This window comes from Rhinoraja longicauda, chromosome 5 (genome assembly GCF_053455715.1).
Source record: "Rhinoraja longicauda isolate Sanriku21f chromosome 5, sRhiLon1.1, whole genome shotgun sequence".
Lineage (NCBI taxonomy): Eukaryota > Metazoa > Chordata > Chondrichthyes > Rajiformes > Arhynchobatidae > Rhinoraja > Rhinoraja longicauda.
The window spans coordinates 37183128-37205954 of record NC_135957.1 but is presented as its reverse complement, the minus strand read 5'-3'; the positions used below and the strand labels follow the sequence as shown (position 1 = coordinate 37205954).

The following is a 22827-nucleotide window of genomic DNA, read 5'->3' as shown; positions in this document are numbered from 1 at the left end:
TCTAAACTCCCTAATAGGTTAGTTGGCCTCTGTAAATTGCTCCCAATGTGTAGCCAAGTGGTGGAATCATGGGGGAGTTGATGAGAGTATGGGAAGAATACAACAGGATTAATATAGGATTAGTGTTAATAAATGGTTGATAGTCAGGGCAGATTTAGATTCGTAGATTAGATTCATAAATTTATACAGAATAGAAATAAACCCCAAAGCCCAATTCCTCCATATCGACTAATATGTCTATCTCTGTTTCTATGTGTCTGTTTTTGGCCCATTTTCTGTTAAATCTTTCCGATCTATTCCAGACAAACAATAGTCTAAATGTCTATTAAAAGTTGTAATTAGGTATAGGTTTAGATTTTTAATTGGCACGTTTACTGAGGTACAATGGGAAACTTTGTTTTACATGCTATCCAATCAGATCAGATATACCATACATAGATGTTGTGACATCAGTTCCTTACATAATGTCCAATGTTATCAATGGAGTAGAGGTGAATGAAACAGTATCCCATCTTATGGAATAACCAATCGGAAGTCTGACAACAGACAACAGAGAGAAAGAAGTTGTTCCTGAGTCTGGTGATGTACACCTTCAAAGTTCTGTATCTTCTGGCAGATGGGAGCGACGAGAAGAAGGAATGACCAGGGTGGGACAAGTCTTTGATTATATTGTCTGCTTTTCTGAGGCAGCGTAAAAAATGTAGATGGAATCAATGGTGGGAATATCCAGTTTACTCTTACCGTTGAAATGTCCCATAATTTCAATAGTTCTAGATTTGTGCAGTTTTGAAACACGTTCTGCCATTGGCCCTTTTCATCACAAAATCTTATTATTTTCCCAACACTTCCTTCTTCGCACGTGGAATTGGATTCTGCAAATGAGTTGGCTTGTGTACTGTCCCAAGTATGACCTTTGTAATATTCAGTTGGGCATTTTGTGCTATTTTCTGGATAAATATTGAAAAGAAAACAGGCATCAATGAGCAATCAGTAAAGACTTGGTTCCTCTGCCACTATACCTTTATGCAATTTACTTTATTTCATCCTTTTGTGGTCATCTATAAATTGTATTTAATCTGAGCAGCATCCTGCTGGGAAACTTCTGAATATGCTAATCTGCTTGGGTTTTCCTTGAGCAGCACGGTTAATTTAATATTTCTCACTATAGTAGATTAGTATAGATGGCAATTTTTATTGATGGTCAGCGAGGTAGCCTAAAGAGCCTGTTTCTATGCTCCATGACACTGTGACTCCATGTGTTACACTCATCTGCTTTCCCACACCAGATAAATATTCTGGTATATGTACCTCTCCTCACTCTTTTTACTGTAAGTAAGCAATGTGGGTTCTAAATTTAAAAAAATCAACTTTCTAATGAAGATAGCCAATGCAGCAAAGTGTAGCGCTGCTGCTCACAGCTCCAATGACCTATGTTCACGCCTGATCCACTGGTGCTCTCGATGTGAATTATGCATGTTCTCCCTATGTCTGCTTGAGTTTCCACTGGGTGCTCCAGTTCCCACCCACAACCCAAAGAGTGAGAGTGGGAGAGCGCATGCGAGAGAGAGAGCGCGATTCATTGAACCTATTTGGAGAGTCACTTGAAAGAAACAGTCATCCTATGCCCACCAGTCTCTCTGTGTCAAAGTTTGTTCAGTTTATCATTGATAAGGTTACACAAAGAACCCAGACATTATAAAGTTACATCCACTTTGATGAAATGAAACACAGATTATCCTGCAAATCAATTCCTTGGATATTTTCTTAATGTCTTAACACTTTAAATTGTAGCTAAACATTGGAGGTTTTACTTACCAATTAGGAAAATAAGACTGAAAAGTCCATTTGTGGATTCATTTGCACCATTTGTAAAAATGCATTTAAAGTCAACATTTTTCTCGAATGTGCAATTTACTGTAAATGTCCAACATATTTGGTTATTGAGAGTTGTCCGATTTCCTCTTAAAACTTCATTTAACAAAAGGAAATGTATAATTAGTATGAGACAAATATTGTTTCATTTTCAAATTGTAGGAAGCTGGATTAATGTAGCAATTTCCCAACAAAGTCTATTATGTGCAGGCAGAAAGATGGATATTTTATAATCAGAGTACTATTAAATCGTGACTTTCCTCTGGTGTTATGATTAATTCAAGGTTCGCTTGAAATTCCTTGGAAAACACTGTGCAAAGTTGCTCTAACTCCCGGAGGAGTAAAGTAGCTTGTGTGCAGCTGGAAATAATGGAATATTGCTGAGAAGATAACAGGGTCATGAAGTATTGGCTCATTCACCAGACGCAGTGACTGGACAGGGCCCAGGTAATGCTTCAGATTGTCTGGGCTTTGTGCCTAAGATGGACTTGCCAGTGTGATTCAAGTTGTAAGAAAATAATAAGGCATGAGTAACAGAAAACATTCACAATTAATGTGTAGATCTTCAATGACCAAATTATATTTAAAAAAATAACAGATTAACATGATGGAAAAATCCAAATATTACAAAGAAAGGTTAATTAAAACATACCATTTGCACATGTGTTGTTATCTGATTGCAAAGTAACATTTCCTTCAATGCTCTCCTTGATGCAGCACTGAACTTTATTGGAGAAGCGGGCTAATTGGTGTGTCTTTCCAAGTTCCGTGTAATTTGACGGAGTTATTATAATCTCATCAGGGAGAAGATTGATTTGCACATCTCTATGGACTTTGTGTACAAGTAATTGGTTATCAAAACTCATGGAACAGCTGTAATTCCCTGTACAACACAACAAATGAGAGAAACATAAGATGAGTGAATGATGCATTCACATCAAGAGCTAAGTGCTGCTCCTTTGGGAGTAGATCAGTCTTCATTGTGCAAACTTCATGTGGGTTTGATAGTCTATGCAGACTTTGCCAAGGCTGAAGCAATGTAGAAATGAAAATTATCAGGTTTTTAAATTTTGTTTCACATAGGCATTTTTCATGTGCAATAGGCTCATGTATGCTCCACCATCTGGGAAAGAAACTGCACAGTGCTTACTCCTGAAATAGACATCACAAACTTATAGTCATGGAGTAATACAGCAAGGAAACTACCTATGGCCCAACTTGTTTAGGCCAGCCAAACTGTCAACCTGAGTTTGTTCCATTTGCCTGCATTTGGCACATATCATTCAAAACAATTTCCTGCCCATGCGCCTGTCCAATTGCTTCCTAAGCATTGTAATTGTTCCTATCTCTAGCACTTCCTCTGGCAGCTCATTCCATATGGCCATCGTCCTCTGTGTGAAAAAATTGCTCCTCGGGTCCCCTTTAAATCTTTTCTCATTCCATCTGCAGTCAAGAGACCTCATATCCTATACAACCTTTCACTTCAAGACTTGCTTATTTGTTTATTCCCCAGGTAGCCAAACCTTTGGGTTGCCTGTTTTAAAAATAAACATTGTTGCATGTGGAATCAACCCAAACCATTCACTTCCCAATCAGTACTGGCTCACCAAACATGAATATTGACATACCTCCACCACCTCAGGCCACCCAGACTCTTTCTCTTGTTCATATTTCATATCCTTCCTCTGATCTCATTCCCCAGGCCCTCGCTTACCTCATGGCAAAATTATCTTGCTTGGTGGGCTCATTGTATCCCATCACCATCCTGGGAATGAAACCCAAGGAAACTCACAATGCAGGCATAGTCCTACCCCTGGATAGGACGTACAGCGTTTATAGCTCCGGAGACCCGGATTCAATCCTGATTACGGGTGCTGTCTGTACGCAGTTTGTACATTCTCCCCGTGACCTACGTGGGTTTTCTCCGACATCTTCGGTTTCCTCCCATACTCTAAAGACGTACAGGTTTGTAGGTTAATTGGATTGGTATAAATGTAAAATTGTCCCGAGTGTGTGTAGGATAGTGTTAATGGGCGGGGATCGCTGGTCGGTGTGGACTCCGTGGGCTGAAGGACCTGTTTCGACGCTGTATCTCTAAACTAAACCAAACTAAAACTATCAGCTTCCACTTCTACCCAATGATTTCTTGCCATAAATATTATTAGTTCTGAAACACTTATACAAAGTTTTTCTTACTGACTCGAGTGTTTCAAATCTCCGAAAGCAAGATCATCCGAAAGAAAAATAAAAAATGTTGGAAATACTCAACAACTCATGGAGCATCCCTGGAACAAAAACAGTTACTGTTTGAGGCCAATGACTCTTTATAAGAACTACATTGGCTGACCTTGTAGTCATCTGCTTTAAACTTGAATTTATCCCAAATCTTTTCTGTCCTCAATTTGTGGTGTACAATATCCTGCTAAACTGCTGCATCACGACAAATTTAAACACTCCTCCATTCCATTCTTGCCTGTTGGGTAATAAATATGATTAATTTTTAACCCACTATTAATGACAATGACATAAGTTACCTAGATTTAATATGCTGTAACTTTATCCCTAAGCTTTTCATTATAATTAATAGACTGTATAATTAATTTATATATTTGTAAATTGATCAACATAGAGATTAAACCAGTTTGCTCAATACTTTTTGCTCTTAGATTTTCAGAATTTGATATTTTTCTTCTTTTATAAAATTGTATTGCATCGATAAGGTGAAGAGCTACAGTCTTTTCTGCATGGCAAGGGAATCTAAATCTAGAGGCCAAAGGTTTAAGGTAAGAGGGGGAAGATTTAAAAGAGGTCTGAAGGTCGACTTTATCACGTAGAAGGTGATGCGTAGACAGAATGAGTTGCCTGAGGAAGTAGTAAGGGTGGGTACAATTAACACATGTAAAAGATACTTGGACTGGTACATGAATAGGAAAGGTTTGAAGTATATGGGTTGGCACAGGCAGGTGGGACTAGCAACTTGAACGAGTTGGGAAAAGGGCTGTTTCCATGCTGTATAGCTCTATGATTCTATGACTTCATTTCCACTTTGTATCTAGTTTTCAGCGACGGGTACCTTGTAAGTTTTCTCCTAAGTTAATGAAAATAATGTCATATGAACATCTTACAATAATGACAACCAAAACTAACTTTTAAAGTAAAATAACAATCAGCTGGCTAACACGGTAATAGCTGAATCAAGCTCCGGAAGTTACTGAGTAAAGTCTTGGGCTATGTTTGAATTCCCTTGTAATTGACTGTACCTTTCCAAATTGCAGTTGCCTCTATCGAAAGATTGCTGACAGTAGATTGATCACTGTGTTTCAAGTCATAACGGCGTTTAGCAATGGGGGCGTCTTCCTTGTCTCTTGGTGCCCTGATGAACCATTCTGATTCATCAACCCTGTCCTTAATGATACATGACAGATTTACAGGTTTCTTATAAGGAATGACCTTTGGAATGACCATCTTCAGTAGTCCTAAAAGAACATAATTGTTTGTTAAACGAATAATTATTTTTGCACCACATCTGAAACACATTTCTGAAATTACTGCTCCTCGGCATCACTGCAATAATATCGGTGAAGGTGTTGGTATTTAATAAATGGATGATTGGACACCATAATTCCATAAAAAAAGGAAGAACATGTAATTAAATTGCAACTTATCATGCCTTCAGTCTGTGCCCCACACTGATTGGTAATTAATTGTCTGCCAGGATTACCATACTTAGTTGGCGGCGCAATGGTGCAGCAAGAGAGCCACTACCTTTGTGCCAGAGAGCCGGGTTCAATCCCAATCTTGGGTGCTGCCTGTGTAGAGTTTGCACGTTCTACTTGCGACTATGTGGGTTTTTCCTGAGAGCTCCAGTTTCCTCCCAGGCAAGTGCGTTAATTAGTCAATAGTCAATAGTCGTGGTGTGATGTGTGAATGGTAGAACTAAGGTACGCATAACACAGAAGAGCCATGGAAGATAAATCTCCCAAGCCAAGGTAGACAAATCATTTGGATCTGATCAGATAAATCCAAGGACATTGTGAGAAGCTGAAGAGGAAATTGCAGTTTCCCTGGCTGAGATGTACAAGTCGTCATTAAATGCAGGTGAGGTGCCAGAAGACTTGAGGGTGGCAAATGTTGTGCCTCTATTCAAGAAGGATTGCAGTTGGAAGATTATGTTACAGTCGTCTAAGACATTGGTGAGGTCACATTTAGAGTATTGGGTTCAGTTTTGGTCACCATGTTATAGGAAAGACATTGTCAAGCTTGAAAGGGTTCAGAGAAGATTTACCAGGATGTTGTCAGGACTTCACAATAGGGAGTGTTTGAGCAGGCTAGGGCTTTATTACTTGAAACACAGGAGGATGAAGGGTGATCATATAGATGTTTACAAAATCATGAGAGGCAAAGATTGGGTCAACGCACAATCTTTTGGGAATCAAGAACGAGGGGACGGGGGGAAAGATTTAATGGGAACCTGAGGGGAAACTTTTTTACACAAATGGTGGTGGGTGTATGGAACAAGCTGCCAAAGAAGGTAGTTAAGGCAGGTACTATCACTTTGTTTAAGAAACATTTAGACAGGTACATGGAAAGGACAGGTTTAGTGGCATATTAGACCAAAGAAAGACAGGAGGGACAGTATATATGGGGCATATTGGTTGGTGTGGGCATGTTTCCATGTTGTATTTCTCTAAGATGTGGTGCCCTGATGGAAAGAGGCTGAAAGTCTACCTCCTACACATGCTGCACCTTCATTCTGTGCAGAGAAAAATAAAGTTTTGCAGTTACCAACAAGAAATAAAATCTAGCCGGGTCTTCCTGTGATGTGGATAGATCTGGGCTAGGTATTACCTCAGTTTGTGCTGCTGCACTCTGCTAAACCCCATCCTTATCTAAGCCATGTCTCATCATCATCAATGTTAAAATACAGGGGCAATTGAAACTTCAGAAATAAATACATTATTTCACTTGTCAGAACTCTGCCCTTTCACCAAACAGTACTTCTGAATGCTAAGGTACAACAATTTTCACACAGTACCAAAGGTTTACTTTACAAATATTAATGGAGACATGACTGGTTTTCTTGTAAGTATGGTTTAAATAATTGCAACTATCATAATTTTTCTGATAGTGTTTTTCAATATTAAGCTCATACCTTCAACTTTCAGTTTCAAGGAATCGTTATTAACTTCGCTTCCAATCAGAGAAATCGCATCTTTGGCTTGGCTTATAAAATCTTTGGATGATAATTCTCCATTGATGTTCAATTCAAACTCCACAATGAGGCTTCCATTGCTAGTTGTATGTAAAATATAAAGCATGAATAAACTTTCAAGCTAAACTTTCTATTCAGGGCTATAGCAATTTACCGTAAGGGTCGTTAAACTCCTTTGCTTGATGAAAGGACAGAACAGATGTAATTCTAGGGAGTTGTGATATCTATTTAGTGCCAGTATAAGACTACATCATTATAAGTAAGTCAGGGTCTCTCTGTTCGGATAGAACCATGGAAATGAAGCATCTGTCTTGGGAATCTAACAGATCAAGTGTGTTGAAGTAGAGAGAGGTTACACACAACTCTCCCTCTCCCCCCTCTGTGCTGTCTAAAGGGCCAGTCCCACTTAGGCGATCTTTTTGGCGACTGCCGGCGACTGTCAAAGTCATAGCAGATCGCCAAACTTTTCTTTTACCCGACGACAATGATCACGACAAGCCGAGTCAGGTCGAGATTACAGCGTCTTCTGAAACATCGCGAAAATTCCCACGCTGTCAATGCTTCTCCAGTGTCCTGGTTTTCGCTGAAATCACTGACAAGTCGGTAAGTACTTGAGAGTTTTGAACTATAACATCTTGTATGGGTTACTTAAAAACCAAGCTTCACTGTAACAAGGAATAGCTGTATTTTTAAAAAAATTTTTTAAAGTGGTTCAGTGGATTTTTGTGAAAAGTATGTGGGCATTCTTTGCAAATGTAAGGGAGATGCATTTCTGGTTTCTGGGTTGAATATCTGGGTTTGGAGCCCACTTTAAATGTAATGGCTGAGGCCTAAAACATTGCGAAAATTCCCACGCTTACCTGACCGTCAAACTGTCGCCTCCAATCTACCTGTCAAATGTCCTGACGGTAAATAAATTCGTTAAACACAACCATTTTATGGTATTTTGAAAAGACTTTACTTATTGTAATATTATGTGCTTCTAAATGCATCTTAAGAGAACCTATCAAACCTGGGGACAGCATGCGACAGCCTAGTCGCCGACAGTCGCCTTAAAATCGCCTAAGTGGGACAGGCCCTAACTCTTTTTACTCATCCCCATGGTTGGAAGTAGCAGATGTTATTTGTTATTTGGTTTCCTGCTCGACAGAGGAGCTTGCCCATTGATCTTGTAGTTTGTTGCACAGGGCTCCTGCATGCTGCAAACGATGGGGCCCAAAATGCCTATGGGAAGGCAAAGATGGATAATGTGAGGGTGGAGGTGGGAGGTGGGAGTGTTCGGTTTGGAGGGGGCCACTGTTTCGTGGTCAGACAACCCACGTGAATGGGATTTCTTCAAGTCCCGCCTGAAATTTAACGGCAGAACCAGTTTACAATTATGTGATTCCTCCTCATGGCCAGAGCCATGTCATAAGTGATAGGAGTGGAATTAGGCCATTCGGCCCATCACATCCACTCTGCCATTCAATCATGGCTGATATCTCTCTCCTTCCTAACCCCATTCTTCTGCCTTCTCTCCATAACCTCTGACACCTGCACTAATCAAGAATCTCTGCCTTAAAACTATCTACTGACTTGGCCTCCACAGCCTTCTGTGGCAAAGAATTCCACAGATTCACCACCCTCTGACTAAAGAAATGTCTCCTCATCTCCTTCCTAAAAGAACGCCCTTTAATTCTGAAGCCGGCCAAACTGAGGGAGTGGCTGACCCCAGGGGTGGTGAGACTGCAACATCACATCATATATGTGGAAGGGAGTGCGACAGAAGGAGGGAGAGATTGAATCAGTCAGGAGGAGGAGTTAGCTTGGATGGGCTCCGAGTTTGAGGCAGCTGGATACAAGGATAAGGGTTCTGATCACTGGGGTTCTGAACAGGTTTGCTTGGCACACCACAGAGAAGCACTTCAGTTTATGGCCCACAAGGAATGTTGACAAAGGACAATCCTCCATTATAAACAGCCCCTTTAGGTGCCAGCTTTCCATATCGTCATTAAAATATCTAAATGATTGAGCATCTTAATCATCCTCCACCCTTCCCTTTCGTGTAACAAGGTGCTGGAGTAATTCAACGGGTCAGGCAGCAGCTCTGGAAGAACATGGAAAGGTGATGTTTTGGGATGGGACCTTTCTTCAGACTGGACCGAAACAATGGGAAACAATCAATCTCTCCAGAGGTGATAATAGACAATAGACAATAGACAATAGACAATAGGTGCAGGAGTAGGAGTAGGCCATTCAGCCCTTCGAGCCAGCACCGCCATTCAATGCGATCATGGCTGATCACTCTCAATCAGTACCCCGTTCCTGCCTTCTCCCCATACCCCCTCACTCCGCTATCCTTAAGAGCTCTATCCAGCTCTCTCTTGAAAGCATCCAACGAACTGGCCTCCACTGCCTTCTGAGGCAGAGAATTCCACACCTTCACCACTCTCTGATTGAATCAGTCAGGAGGAGGAGTTAGCTTGGATGGGCTCCGAGTTGTGACCTGCTGAGTTATCTCAGCACGTTGTGTCTTTTTTTGTAAAACTAACTCCTGCTGTTTCTAATGCCCCTCTTTTATGAAACGTTTGAAACGGTTTGAATTCCAAAAGTTTGCGGGTTAATTACCGAAACTGCAGTATTTTGACACACTGGAACCCCTTCAGGTTACTGAAAGAATTGGCAAGCTGCAAATAAAATGAATAAGTAAAGTTAGCTTTGGGAATAAAATTTACGGACAAAATCGACTGGTGTTGGCTATTACTAAACAAAAAGCATCCAAATAAAATCCTATTACTGTAAGATATAAGCATGCGTACAACCTCCCTTCCTTTGACTCCATTTATATCTCACATTGCCTCGACAAGACCAGCATCATAATCAAGGATAAGTCTCACCCCGATCACTGTCATCCCTCTCCCTTTGGGCACGAGGTCAGGAAGTGTGAAAATACACATCTCCAGATTAGAAAACATAGAAAATAGGTGCAGGAGGAGGCCGTTCGGCCCTTCGAGCCAGCACCGCCATACATTGTGATCATGGCTGATCATCCACAATCAGTAACGTGCCTGCCTTCTCCCCATATCCCTTGATTCCACTAGCCCCTAGAGCTCTATTATCTAACTCTCTTTTAAATTCATCCAATGAATTGACCTCCACTGCCTTCTGTGGCAGAGAATTCCACAAATTCACAACTCTCTGGGTGAAAAAGATTTTTCTCACCTCAAAGGCCTCCCCTTTATTCTTAGACTGTGGCCCTTGGTTCTGGACTCCCCCAACATTGGGAACATTTTTCCTGCATCCTGTCATAATTTTATACGTCTCTATAAAATCCCCTCTCATCCTTATAAACTCCAGTGAGTACAAGCCCAGTCGTTCCAATCTTTCCTCATATGACAGTCCCGCCATCCCAGGGATTGACCTTGTGAACCTACACTGCACTGCCTCAATAGCAAGGATGTCCTTCTTCAAATTAGGCGAACAAAACTGCACACGATACTCCAGATGTGGTCTCACCAGGGCCCTGTACAATTGCAGAAGGACCTCTTTACTCCTATACTCAAATCCTCTCGTTATTAAGGCCAACATGCCATTAGCTTTCTTCACTGCCTGCTGTACCTGCATGCTTACTTTCAGTGACTGTTGTACAAGGACACTTGGGTCTCGTTGCACTTCCCCTTTACCGAATCTGATACGATTGAGATAATAATCTGCCTCCTTGCTTTTGCCGCCAAAGTGGATAACCTCACATTTACCTACATTATACAGCATCTGCCATGCATCACTCAACCTGTCCAAGTCACCCTGCAACCTCTTAACATCCTCTTCGCAGTTCACACTGCCACCCAGCTTTGTGACAACTGCAAACTTGCTCGTGTTTCTTCTAATTCCATCATCCAAATCATTAATATATACTGTAATAGTTGCGGCCCCAACACCGAGCCTTGCGGCACTCCACTCGCCACTGCCTGCCATTCTGAAAAGGACCCGTTTATTCCCACTCTTTGCTTCCTGTCTGCCAACCATTTCTCTATCCATGTCAATACCCTTCCCCCAATACCATGTGCTCTAATTTTGCCCACCAATCTCCGGTGTGGTTCCTTATCAAAGGCTTTCTGAAAGTCCAGGTACACTGCATCCACTGGCTCTCCTTCATCCATTTTACTTGTCAAATCCTCAAAAAATTCCAGAAGATTAGTCAAGCAGGATTTCCCCTTCATAAATCCATGCTGACTTGGACCAATCCTTTTACTGCTTTCCATATGCGCCGTTATTACCTCTTTAATAATTGACTCCAGTATCTTCCCCACCACCGATGTCAGACTAACTGGTCTATAATTCCCCATTTTCTCTCTTGCTCCTTTCTTGAAAAGTGGAATAACATGAGCTAACCTCCAATCCACAGGAACTGATCCTGAATCTATAGAACATTGGAAAATGATCACCAATGCATCCACGATTTCTAGAGCCACCTCTTGAGCACCCTGGGATGCAGACCATCAGGCCCTGGGGATTTATCAGCCTTCCGTTCCAACAATCTACCCAATACTATTTCTCGCCTAATGCAAATTTCTTTCAGTTCCTCTGTCTCCCTAGATCCTCCATCCTCTAGTACATCTGGGAGATTGTTTGTGTCTTCAGGGACAGTTTCTTTCCAGCTGATATCAGGCAACTGAACCATTCTATCAACGATGAGAGAGCGGTCCTCAGTTATTATCGACCTCATTGGAGACCCTTACTGTATTTTTAATCAACTTTATTGGACTTTATCTTGCATGAAATGTTATTCCCTTTATCATGTTTCTGTACACAGTGGATGGCTCAATTGTAATCATGTATTGTCTTTCCGCTGATTGGGTATAATGCAATTACAGCTTTTCACTGTGACATCTTCATCTTTTTGGTTTTTGACAAAATAATTTTGACTAAATATTATGTACAGGTAGTAGTTCTGCAACAACATGTGTTTCCATACTGTGAATTGGATATTAAGCGATTGATTAATTAGGGAATACTATTTTTATTATACCGCTTTCTGGGTAAAAAAATGATTTCGATTAAGAACTAGCATACTACTTAACTGTTACTATGGAAATTGAGAAGTGGAAATAAAGCTGCTTTGCAATAAAAATAGTTGAAGTGAAAAAAGATTTCTAGATAATCTTTATGTCTCTTAAGAACCCAATCTGTCAGTTTCTCACAGATGGCCATTGGAACTGATGAGAATGACTTGTCCTGACATTTGTGCAATGCTATATTAAACAATGTAACATACAGCCTACAGTATTGTAATCTTGCAGTAATAAAAATAAACTTAAAAACTATTAAAATAAGGCTTACTTTTGAAAATCCTGCAGGAGAATTTTTTTATTATTATGCGTTGACTCCCAAATTCCTAACTCCCTTTTCCCCTTTGATACTATTGATTTTCTAACACAATTGTCTATAACATGAGGTTTCATAGGAATGCAATAACCTCATAATACCAGATCTACCTGTATCTATTTTAGAAAGAGTGTAGATACTTTTGCGTATATATTTTGAATGAAGAATGCAGTATTTCAAACTCAAAAATTATTTTTGCAAGTGGGTAAAATTATTGGTGTGTCTGGATTTTTGCGCACTCAACTCTTCAAATATAGCAGAGCAAGTTGTGAAGATTGTGAATGAGTGATATATTTGCTTTTATAAATAGTTATCACAATAAAAGCTCCATTTAATGAAATCTCTGGTGAAACCGCAGGCAGATTAATCTGCCCAAATTCAAGACAGCAATTTGCAGAAAGATGAAGTTGCTGAATGGATTGACTAGAATCACATCAGGAAGGAAGGACTTTACAGAGTGACTGGAAAGGTTGCTTGTGGAGCAGACATGTTTTGAGGAGATTTAAATGGGGTATTCAAAATTAGAAGAGGTTACGCAGGAAGAAGTTATTTCCTCTGGCAGAAAGAGTTCGTTTAATAAAATGAGAAAAGTAACAAAGGGGGAAATAAAGGATAATGTTTTTTTTTAAACCTAACGACATTATTATTTGCAATAAACAACTTGAAAGTTTGTAAATTCCACATTATCTTTCCAAAAATGTTTTTACTTAAAGGACAATAATTGTAGGGTGATATGGAACAGCAGGAGAATGGGAGTAATTGTATTTTTCTTTAAAATGTATTTGGACAGGAAAGGAGTTGAAGGAAACAAGCCTAATGCAGATGTGGATATGGGACAGAAAGAAATGACGGTTGGCAAGGACAAGGTGAATTCGTTTCTGTGCTAAATGCTCCTGAGGTTCTATGATTCTTTAATTGACCTGGCATAAGCAAAATGGGTTGGATAATTTCCATCTGTGTTGTATTATTTTATGAGATATGAGAGACATCGTGGAGCTGGAGGCCTTGCCTGGGACTGACTTTGAGCCCGACCGCGGGGCCGTGGACTTAACATCTGAGCGTACGATCCCTTGCCTGGGGTTGACGCTCCAACCTGCGGACTTTAACATCGCAGAGCTCGCCGTCTCGGGTTGAGACCAGTAGGGAGCTCGAAAAGCCGCACGAAGTTCGACTGGTCCCGACCCGAGGTAGATCGCTCGGCGCGGGGGTGCTGAAATCCCCCCCCCCCCCTCCAATGCTGGAGCTGGATCGCCCGACGAGGATCACTGCCGGCATCGGGAGTCAAGATCGTCCCGTGAACAGAAAGTTAGAGGCCCCCGACTGCTGGAGGACAAAGAAGGGAGAGATTGAACTTTTTTTCACCTTCCATCACAGTGAGGAATGTGGAGGAGTCACTGTGGTGGATGTTCATGTTAAAATGTATTTTGAGTGTCCTGTTGCTTTTTATTGTTATGACTGTATGGCAAATGAAGTTCCTCATATGTTGCAAAACATACTTGGCTAATAAAGTATTATTGTGATTGTGATTGCTTAAGGATTACCTTGCTAACAATTGCTGACATTTTTAAACTGGATCACCTGTGATTAATTGTTGTAAATGCACTGAGACTCAGACATAAATGCATGTCCTGTGAAGCATGGAAATGTGGGACTTTCTGATGGATTTAGAAGGTCAAATTTGCCAGTTCCACTGCTGTATTTCAGATTCCAATAGTAATTGCCAATATGCTTGATTTCAATGTTTGCAGTGGCTTATATAAATCCTATTAATAGTGGGGAGGACAGTACCCATGATGGAATGATGGAATGAGCAGTGTCCATCACATTTTCAGGATGCTGAAACCCTGCCTGATAGACCTCCCCACTTACAGACAACCTTGTGGGACCATGGTCGGTGGCTTCTGGGAGAGGGACAGTGTCAGCAAGGCATGGCCATATATATACACTAGCCTAAATTGTACATGGAGTTTTGTTTTTTCCACTGAACTAATAACCACCACCAGAAAATCATAAAGTAAACAAATCATTTAATTTCGAGAACATTGGTACACTATTCAAAACCAAAAAATGCAGATCTAGAAATATTTTTCAAGAAATAAAACTACAGCTATGAACATCACATTTTACCAGATCAGTTGGCAATGGTACTTTTCTCTTACAGCCAAACTAAATCTAATCCGATTCTCTTGATTGGTTACTTGGAAACAGATGAAATGTTGAAATGTGATTCTAAATTAGAGATTTTCAATATATATATATTGTATGTATAAAATAGACTCAGGCAAAGGCCATGGGAATTAGTCATGCTTACTGTTCTGTACCTTTGATACTGGATTCTATTGAAATCAATAGTCAATAGTCAATTTATTTGTCACATACACATAAATGTGCAGTGAAATGAAAAATTACCCGCAGTTCAACAATAAGACCAATAAAAATAATCAATAAAAATGCAATAACATATACAATCATAAACCAACACCAAACAAAAGAAACATCCATCACAGTGAGTCTCCTCCAGTCACCTCCTCACTGTGATGGAAGGCCAGAATGTATTTTTCTCTTCCCTGCCGTCTTCTCCCGCGGTCAGGCTGTTGGAGTTGCCACATTGGGGCGGGACCGCGGGCTCTGCCAGCTCCAGGTGCATGGCCGGTGGTAGGCCGCAGCGGGAACGGAGACACGACACAGAAACAAAGGTCGTGTCTCCGTTCTGGAGAGACAATGTTACAGTTCCCACCACCCCCCCCCCCCCCCTCCCCACATAACACACAACCGCAAACACTACATCATATTTAAACTACAATGAAGACAAAAACAACAAAAAACACAAAAGACAACGGACTGCAGGCAAGCCGCAGCTGCGAGGGCAGCGCTGGCTCCTCTGTACATACCAGTGTCGTAAGGTTATTGTTAAGATCTTGGTAAGTATTTGATGAGATATTTTGAAATTCAGCAAAGTATTGCCTATTCATTGTAAAGGTGCCTTTTGCCGTAACTGAAACAAAAATTGGGAAATGATCAACATTCTTGGTTACCATCCAAAAAAAATATTTTGCATAAATATATCAAAGGGCATTAAATCATAAGACCCACTCTGCTTAAAAATGCCATGGGACTGATAAAGGCAACCTACAATCCTGCCCTCACAGCACCGAATCCATGATTGCACAAGGCTACTTAGTTAAAACACTAGCGCAGATGCAACAGTGACATGGGATGGATGAAGTAATGCAGTGCTGGCAAAATGCTCTATTTAAATGCAGCACTACCGGCTAAGGCAATATATTATTTCAGGTTAACACAAAATGCTGGAGTAACTCAGCGGGTCAGGCAGCATCTCGGGAGAGAAGGAAGGCGTGACATTTCGGGTTGAGACCCTTCTTCAGACCCTTCTTTCGTCTGAAGAAGGGTCTCGACCCGAAACGTCACGCATTCCTTCTCTCCCGAGATGCTGTCTGACCCGCTGAGTTACTCCAGCATTTTGTGTCTACCTTTGATTTACACCAGCATTTACAGTTATTCTCCTCCTATTATTTCAGGTTGTTGTTACCATTGTTTGGGACAAAGGCTGGCCTTTAATCTCTGACTGGGGTTTTAAATCCATCCCTGGCTCAGCTCTATACTTTTAGGTTCATGCTCATTCCCAAACTGGAGATCTTCAGAGGGATTTAGCCAACCAATAGTTTACTGTGTGACTAGTTCTTGTTATCAGTCTAGTGTATGAGTGATCATTGGCTGGTACAGACTCAGTGGGCCAAAGGCCCTGTTTCCACACTATATCTCTAAACTAAACTAAAGTAAACTAAACTAAACTAATACTGTTCCAGTCTGGCAGGCAGTTGGATAACAGAATACTTTGATATGAATTATGTTGTTTGTACCTCTGAAACATTTGCATTGTAGATTAAGAACCAACATTATCACCCAACTGAATTAATTCTCCAGACACGTTGGTCCAAGCTCCAAGTAAATCAACATGGAAAGTGGCATTATTGAATAAAATATCAGCAAACAGATCATGATACTGAGCCAATTCACAATGCAATGCCTAGATGGTTTGATAAAAATGCAAATCAATATCGTGAGTAAAGGCACAAACAAACTTGCCTTTCTGTAACAAGAGTAGGTTAATTGTGTTACATTTCTGTGCCTCCTGTTAATCTGCATCTCTAAATCCTTTGCATTTTCATACTTTGCATATAGAGAAACTGTTATAATATTGACATTGTAAGCGCTGCAAACAAATAATACCCTTGGGGAGTGAAACTGAAGATGCCAGTACCCACAGTGTTCTTGATAAGGCAGGAAAACATCTTTTAAAAACAGTATTTCGCTATCCCCTTGAGTTTGAGGATCATGTCTCAGTCTCGTTCCACCAGAATCTCCTTTCTCAAGGCTAAATGCCAGAAAGTTCTTAATCAAGCTCTTGAGAAAAAGGTGTTATTGCTAAAGACCAACAAGCCTTGCCAGAGTTTTATGGTACACTGGCCGGGCATGGACCCGTTGCGGACAAATCTCTCCCGCGGGCCCGGCAACCCTCCCCTAACTGACGACACTCACCCACTCCATTCCCCTCAACCCCCCTTAAAAGTCCCCCGGGGCCGGGGGGGGGGGCGAGGGGGGATAAGAAAGGGGAGAGGGAGCCACTCACTCTCCGTCCCCTTGTAGCCATCGCGGCGGCCAGCAGCAGGAGAGCTCTCCTTCCCCCCGCCCCCCATTGGCAGCCACTCCCATCTCTCAGGCGGGTCCCGCCCCCCTCCGAGAGGCAACCCCCCCAACTGCGCACGTGCGGATCTGGCGGCCATCTTATGTAAGTATTAGATCAACAGGCCCCAACTGTGCATGTGCGGACCTGTTGGGTTCCCCTTATGACTTGAAACATGGAGGTAGCCAATCAGGACACGCCAGACCCCACATGGGGGGGATGTGGTAGAGGCAATCAAATTTATTAAAGTTTAAAAAATGAAAAATTGTTTAAATATAACAGCCATTTGAACTGCAGGCCAATGGTGAGTAAGGTGCGCCTAAAATTGTTGCGCTATCGTGTACCTTTCTAGCTGTATTTTGGGTATGTACGGACAAACACACAAGATGAGAGTTTTAGTAATATACTAGAACAAGTGTGCCCGTTCAAAGCGGGCCCGTTGGGCCCGACGCATCAGTTAAAGGCCGGGGGGGGGGGGTGCGGGTGATCGGATCAGTGAAAAGTCCGGTGGGGGGGGGGGGGCTTCGGGTGATCGCATCATTCAAAGGCCCGGGGGGGGGGGGATAGCGGGGAGATGTTCTCCCGGGTGTGGGAGAGAGGAGAGAAGCAAGGGGAGAGAGGAGAGGTGAGCCGGTGATTGCGGGCTGGCTCCGCTAACGGCGTCCATTGTTTTGGTGCGAGTGAGGAGATGCCGCGCATGCGTGCTGAGCACAGAGTGAGGAGATTCAGCGCATGCGTACTGAGCACTGCCTCACCGCACCGCCCTCTATCGAAACCTCAATAAGGGGGGGGGCATTGCATTAAAACCTGTGTAACTTAAAAAATATGCGACAGAATTTCCAGCATTGGCCCACGTGGTGATTAAGGCGGTACAAAAATCGTGGCGCTACGGTTCACCGTTTTGCCGTATTCAGCCGACATCAGTGGAATATATATACAACGCTACAAGATCTGAGTTTTAGTAGTATATAGATAGATAGATTTTAACGGGGAGTTGTGACGTATAGCTTTTCAGAGCATTTAAGAGATCATAAAGCTTAGGGAGCCAAATATTAATGGTGAAGCGATGGAAATTCTGAGACGCAAGTCTCCATATTTGATTAGTACAGGTGTCTGGGGTTATGGGGCGAAGAATGGGGTTGAGAGGGAAAGATATATCAGCCATGATTAAATGGCGGAGTAGACTTGATGGGCCGAATGGCCTTATTCTGCTCCATGAACTTATGCGGGAATCTTGCATGAAACACAGTGATGGAATAACTCAGTGGGTCAGGCAGCATCACAGGAGGACATTTCAGGTCAGGGCACTTCTTCATACTGATTGTAGAAAGGGAGAGAATGTTGGGAAAGAGATGGGAGTGGGGCGATTCCAGGAAAGTGATAGGTGAATATAGATGAGGGATTGGAAATCTGGCATGCACACAAGGCCAAAGTTGGAAGAACATTGATGGTTCAAGATTTTACAAGAGATGAGGAAGATGCATGGGGGTATCAGACTGAAGAAGGGTCTCGACCCGAAACGTCACCCATTCCTTCTCTCCAGAGATGCTGCCTGACCCGCTGCCTAAACCTTTGATTTATACCAGTATCTGCAGTTATTTTCCTACACAAGATGCATGGTGGAATGAGTCCATGAAGGCATTAAACACATGAAGTAGAATCCAAATTCTGAAATAAACAGATGGAATGTACAACATAGAACATAGAAAAGTACAGCACAGGAACAGGCCCTTCAGCCCACAATGCCTGTGCCGAACATAATGCAAGTCCAACTCTTATCTGCCTGCACATAATCTATATCCCTGCATTCCCTACATATCCGTATGCCTATGCAAACATCTCTTCAATGCTACTACCATATCTGCCTCAACCATCACCCCCAGCAGCACATTCCAAGCACCCAAGACGCCCTGTGTAAAAAAACATCTCCTTTAAACATTGCCCTTCTTACCTTAATGCTATGATCTCTAGTATTTGTTTTTTTCCCCATCCTAGGTAAATGGTTCTTACTGTCTACCATATCTATGCCTCATAATATTATAAAATTCTATTAGGTCTTCTCTCAGCCTCCATCACACCAGAGGAAAGAGTCCATGTTTTGCCATCTTGTGCCCTCTAATCCAGGCAGCATCCTGTAAAACATCTTCTGCAAAGTCTCAACATCCTCCCTGTAATGGGACAGACAGAGGGTAGGAGAGTGGAACGGTTGAGAGAGGGAGGGGAGAAGGAAACAGTTGGGAGATGGGGTTAGAGGGGGGAGAGTGGGGAATAGTTGGTAGAAAGGGGGGGTAAAGGGGGGAGATGTGAGCAGGTGGGAGAGGGGGGGAGAGAGGAGAATTGTTGAGAAAGAGGAACAGAGGTAGGGGGAGGTGGGGAGAAGAGGGGGAGGAAAGGGGAAGAGTGGGGGGAGAAGGGGGAGGTGGGGGAAGGGGGGAGGGAGAGAGGGAGAGAGATTATAATGTAGAGATGGAGAATTACAGTGACAGGTGATGGATTACTCTCATGAATTGAATGGAGATGTTCAGCAAAGGAATCTCTTGATCTGCGTTTGGTTTTAATAAAGACAAGATACTAGTTTGAAACGAATGCAAGGAAATTGCTGCTTTGCCTTGGGAAGGGGGGCGGTGTTAACCAGGAGATGGAATTAGAAAGTCACAGAAGGAAAGGTTCCTTTGTAATGCTGAAAGGGGAGAGGAGGATGAGGCTGGTGGTGGCATCCCATCGATTAACCATCAGAACATTGAGTTTTTATTGGGAATACAAAAACAATTTAAAAGTTAATTGAATTCTGCAACAAAATATTTGCTTGAATAAAATAATGGATTATTTATTTAAAATGTTATTCATTGTTGTTTAAAGAAACTGATTATGTTACCTTTCTGTATTAGACTGGAAACATCGTCTGGGCAGAATCTTATTTCATCCGTGATCAAATCACTACAGTTACACGTGGATGGAACTGAGCATTCTGGCAAACTTATGAAACATTCACTATCCTTTCGCAAAGTTTCATTCCAGAAAGTGCACTTGGTTCCATTCTCCAAGTATTTGCATTCTAAAAAAATACAGGAAGCAGATAAGCCATATTAAAATGGTGAAAATGCTGTAACCATACTAAGTATATTCCAGTATGCATGACCTTTTTCTGATGTTAACTGTTTCCTGCAACTGACACCTCTCCTGCTGAGCATTTTCAACATTTTCAGATTTTACTCGCATCAACTCTTTAGAAGCTCAGTGCCTGTATTGAAAAGGTCCAGCTACATCTTTGTACAAAGAGTGTGCTTTTCTAAAAGTCCAATATCTTCTAACTGTGCTACCTTTGGGCTCACAGATGTGACACACTTTGCATACTTCTGAAATTATAACCCACTTTCTCTGCATCTCTTGAAGACTAGTGCAGTCTGAGCCAAGGAGGCAAAGGTTCATGTGTACTTCCTCTAACCTCATCTACTGTATCTTGTTCCCGATATGTGCTCCTGTACATTGGCGAGATTAAGCATAGATTTGGTAACCTTTTCATCAAACATTTGCTTTGGGCCCGCCGAGGACTGCTGAATCTCTTGGTCACCAACCATTTTAACTCCTCTTCTCATTCCCATACCAACCTTCCTGTCCTGGGGCTTCTCCATTACCAGAGTATGCAAACGGGAGGAACAGCACCTCATGTTCCCCTTGGGTAGTTTGAAAATTGAAAAAGGTATGAAAAGGTATGAAAATTGAATTCTCCAATTTTAGCTAACAACAAAACTACCCAAAACGTCTCTCATTCCTTCTCTCCACAGATGCTGCCTGTCCCGCTGAATTATTCCAGCTTTTTGTGTCTATCTTCAGTTTAAACCAACAAATACAGTTCCTTTCTACACTTTCCCTCCTGGATCTTGGCAATTTCTGGCACGTGCCTGTTCAAAATTGAGAAGGAGCATTCAGGAAAGTAATGGGAACTTTCAGGACTTGCATCAGGAGCTCAGAGAAGTCTTGAGGAAGGAACAGACAATATGCACCACCTTACAAATTACCCACCTACCTACTCTATCTGCCACCTCCAGGCTTATCTACAGAAGAATCTACGAGTCCCACGTTCGTCTCAGAAGCACAAATCTAGAGTGGAAGCAAATCATCCTAAATCCTGCCTAAAAAGATGTAGCAGTAGTAGGGTAACTTCAGCTACTGGGTAGATTTGCAATTCTTCCCAGAGTAACGTTAACAACTGATCCTGAGTTCCAATATTTTGCACACATATTAGCATCTTGGTTGAGAAGCATATCTAACTTACCGGTTGTGATGTTAACATTCAGGATGACAAGGAAATCATCTCTTCCAGGGATCGTAACAGTAACAGGATAAATCATTTTCTTCATATATTCAGCAATAGTTCCAAGCCTAACTAATTCAAAATTTAAGTCTGCATAGTAAAATCTTTTTGCATGTCGTATAACTGGGATTTGAAAAACAAGCAAAAAAATTGAGGTTATTCATCAATAGAAGTAGATCTAAATAAGCAACACAAAATTCACCCCAATTCTGTTTTATTTTCAATTACAATAATTACATGTTAACTCATGACTGTAATTCAGAAATAATGTTATATGCTATTAAATGCCATATTCTGCATGTAATTTCAACCAAAACCTCATCTGCTACACAACTACAGCAAAGAAAGTTTGTAGTGTTTTACTGACCAATGTTTTTTTTTTTTAAGCAAAATTTCTAAATCATATTATAGAATCACTTGCGGTAGATTGCTATACTTAAATGCCAACTGTCTGCCTCGGCAAGAACAACGAATAAATAAAATCTCCTTCTTGCTGCAATTTATAGTTTTTAAGTTTCTTTCATACAATTTTTGCAATGCTCTTTTATTATCATTGAACGGATCTTTTTGCAATATCCATTACTACATTTGTGCAGTTTATAATCTGGCAATCATATTTAAAAACAAGTCTTGGTCACTAGGAAATAATTTCTTTGCGTCATTTATTTCTTACCATTTACTTCGAACTCAGATCTACGAAAGGGCATGAATAATGGAGCAAAGGGGTCCTGAAGATTAAACAGATAATGTGTTAATTGTCAAAAGAATAATTTTCAGTGTATTGTACCTTTGCTACAGATTCCAGAGCAATAAAATAGCTTATAACTTTCCATGTCTAAACTGTATGGAACAATACAACTTTGGAAACATAAGTGGAACCTGGAGAAAGAAGCTTTGTGTCGAGCAAATGGTGTCAACAAACACAAAGGACAAAGGCTGAGAACCATGGTGAAGACTAAGGCCAATGTATGACATTAGATACACTACTAAAATGACCCTGAGTACCTTTGGCTCGGATTAAACTGACTGGGATCTGTACTTACATTATGCAGGAAATCCACATTTCCCTGTTTACATTTTCTCTGAATCTAACAGGGACTGCATGGCAAACACCTAACACTGACAGATCCTTGACCATCACAATGGGGTGAGGTGGTCAGACTTGAACTAGCCCCATCCATGAAATATCTCCGGATATCTCTGACATACCTCTCTGACATTCAGAACCTGCCCTTGCACTGATAAATTGTGGCAGTTCATTCCACTACTTTAATCCCAACACTAAAGAATGAGTCAAATAATGCTGGAGTAACTCAACGGGTCAGGCAGCATCTCGTGAGAAACGAATAGTTGATGTTT

General features: G+C 41.4%; 1 protein-coding gene across 1 annotated transcript in view; it reads right to left on the bottom strand.

The window, feature by feature from the left end:
* LOC144593971 (adhesion G protein-coupled receptor F4-like) overlaps positions 1–21514 on the bottom strand; it is a 30162-nt gene extending 8648 nt beyond the window's left edge. Inside the window, exons 1-9 of the mRNA XM_078400109.1 lie at positions 21430–21514; positions 20029–20208; positions 15340–15443; positions 9692–9750; positions 7025–7164; positions 5133–5348; positions 2525–2755; positions 1816–1968; positions 742–947 (exon numbers count right to left, since the gene is read on the bottom strand). Of these exons, the coding sequence (XP_078256235.1) occupies positions 742–947; positions 1816–1968; positions 2525–2755; positions 5133–5348; positions 7025–7164; positions 9692–9750; positions 15340–15443; positions 20029–20208; positions 21430–21514 (1374 nt within the window). The remainder of the gene's footprint in view (positions 1–741; positions 948–1815; positions 1969–2524; positions 2756–5132; positions 5349–7024; positions 7165–9691; positions 9751–15339; positions 15444–20028; positions 20209–21429) is intronic.
* Between the last annotated feature and the right edge of the window lie 1313 nt (positions 21515–22827).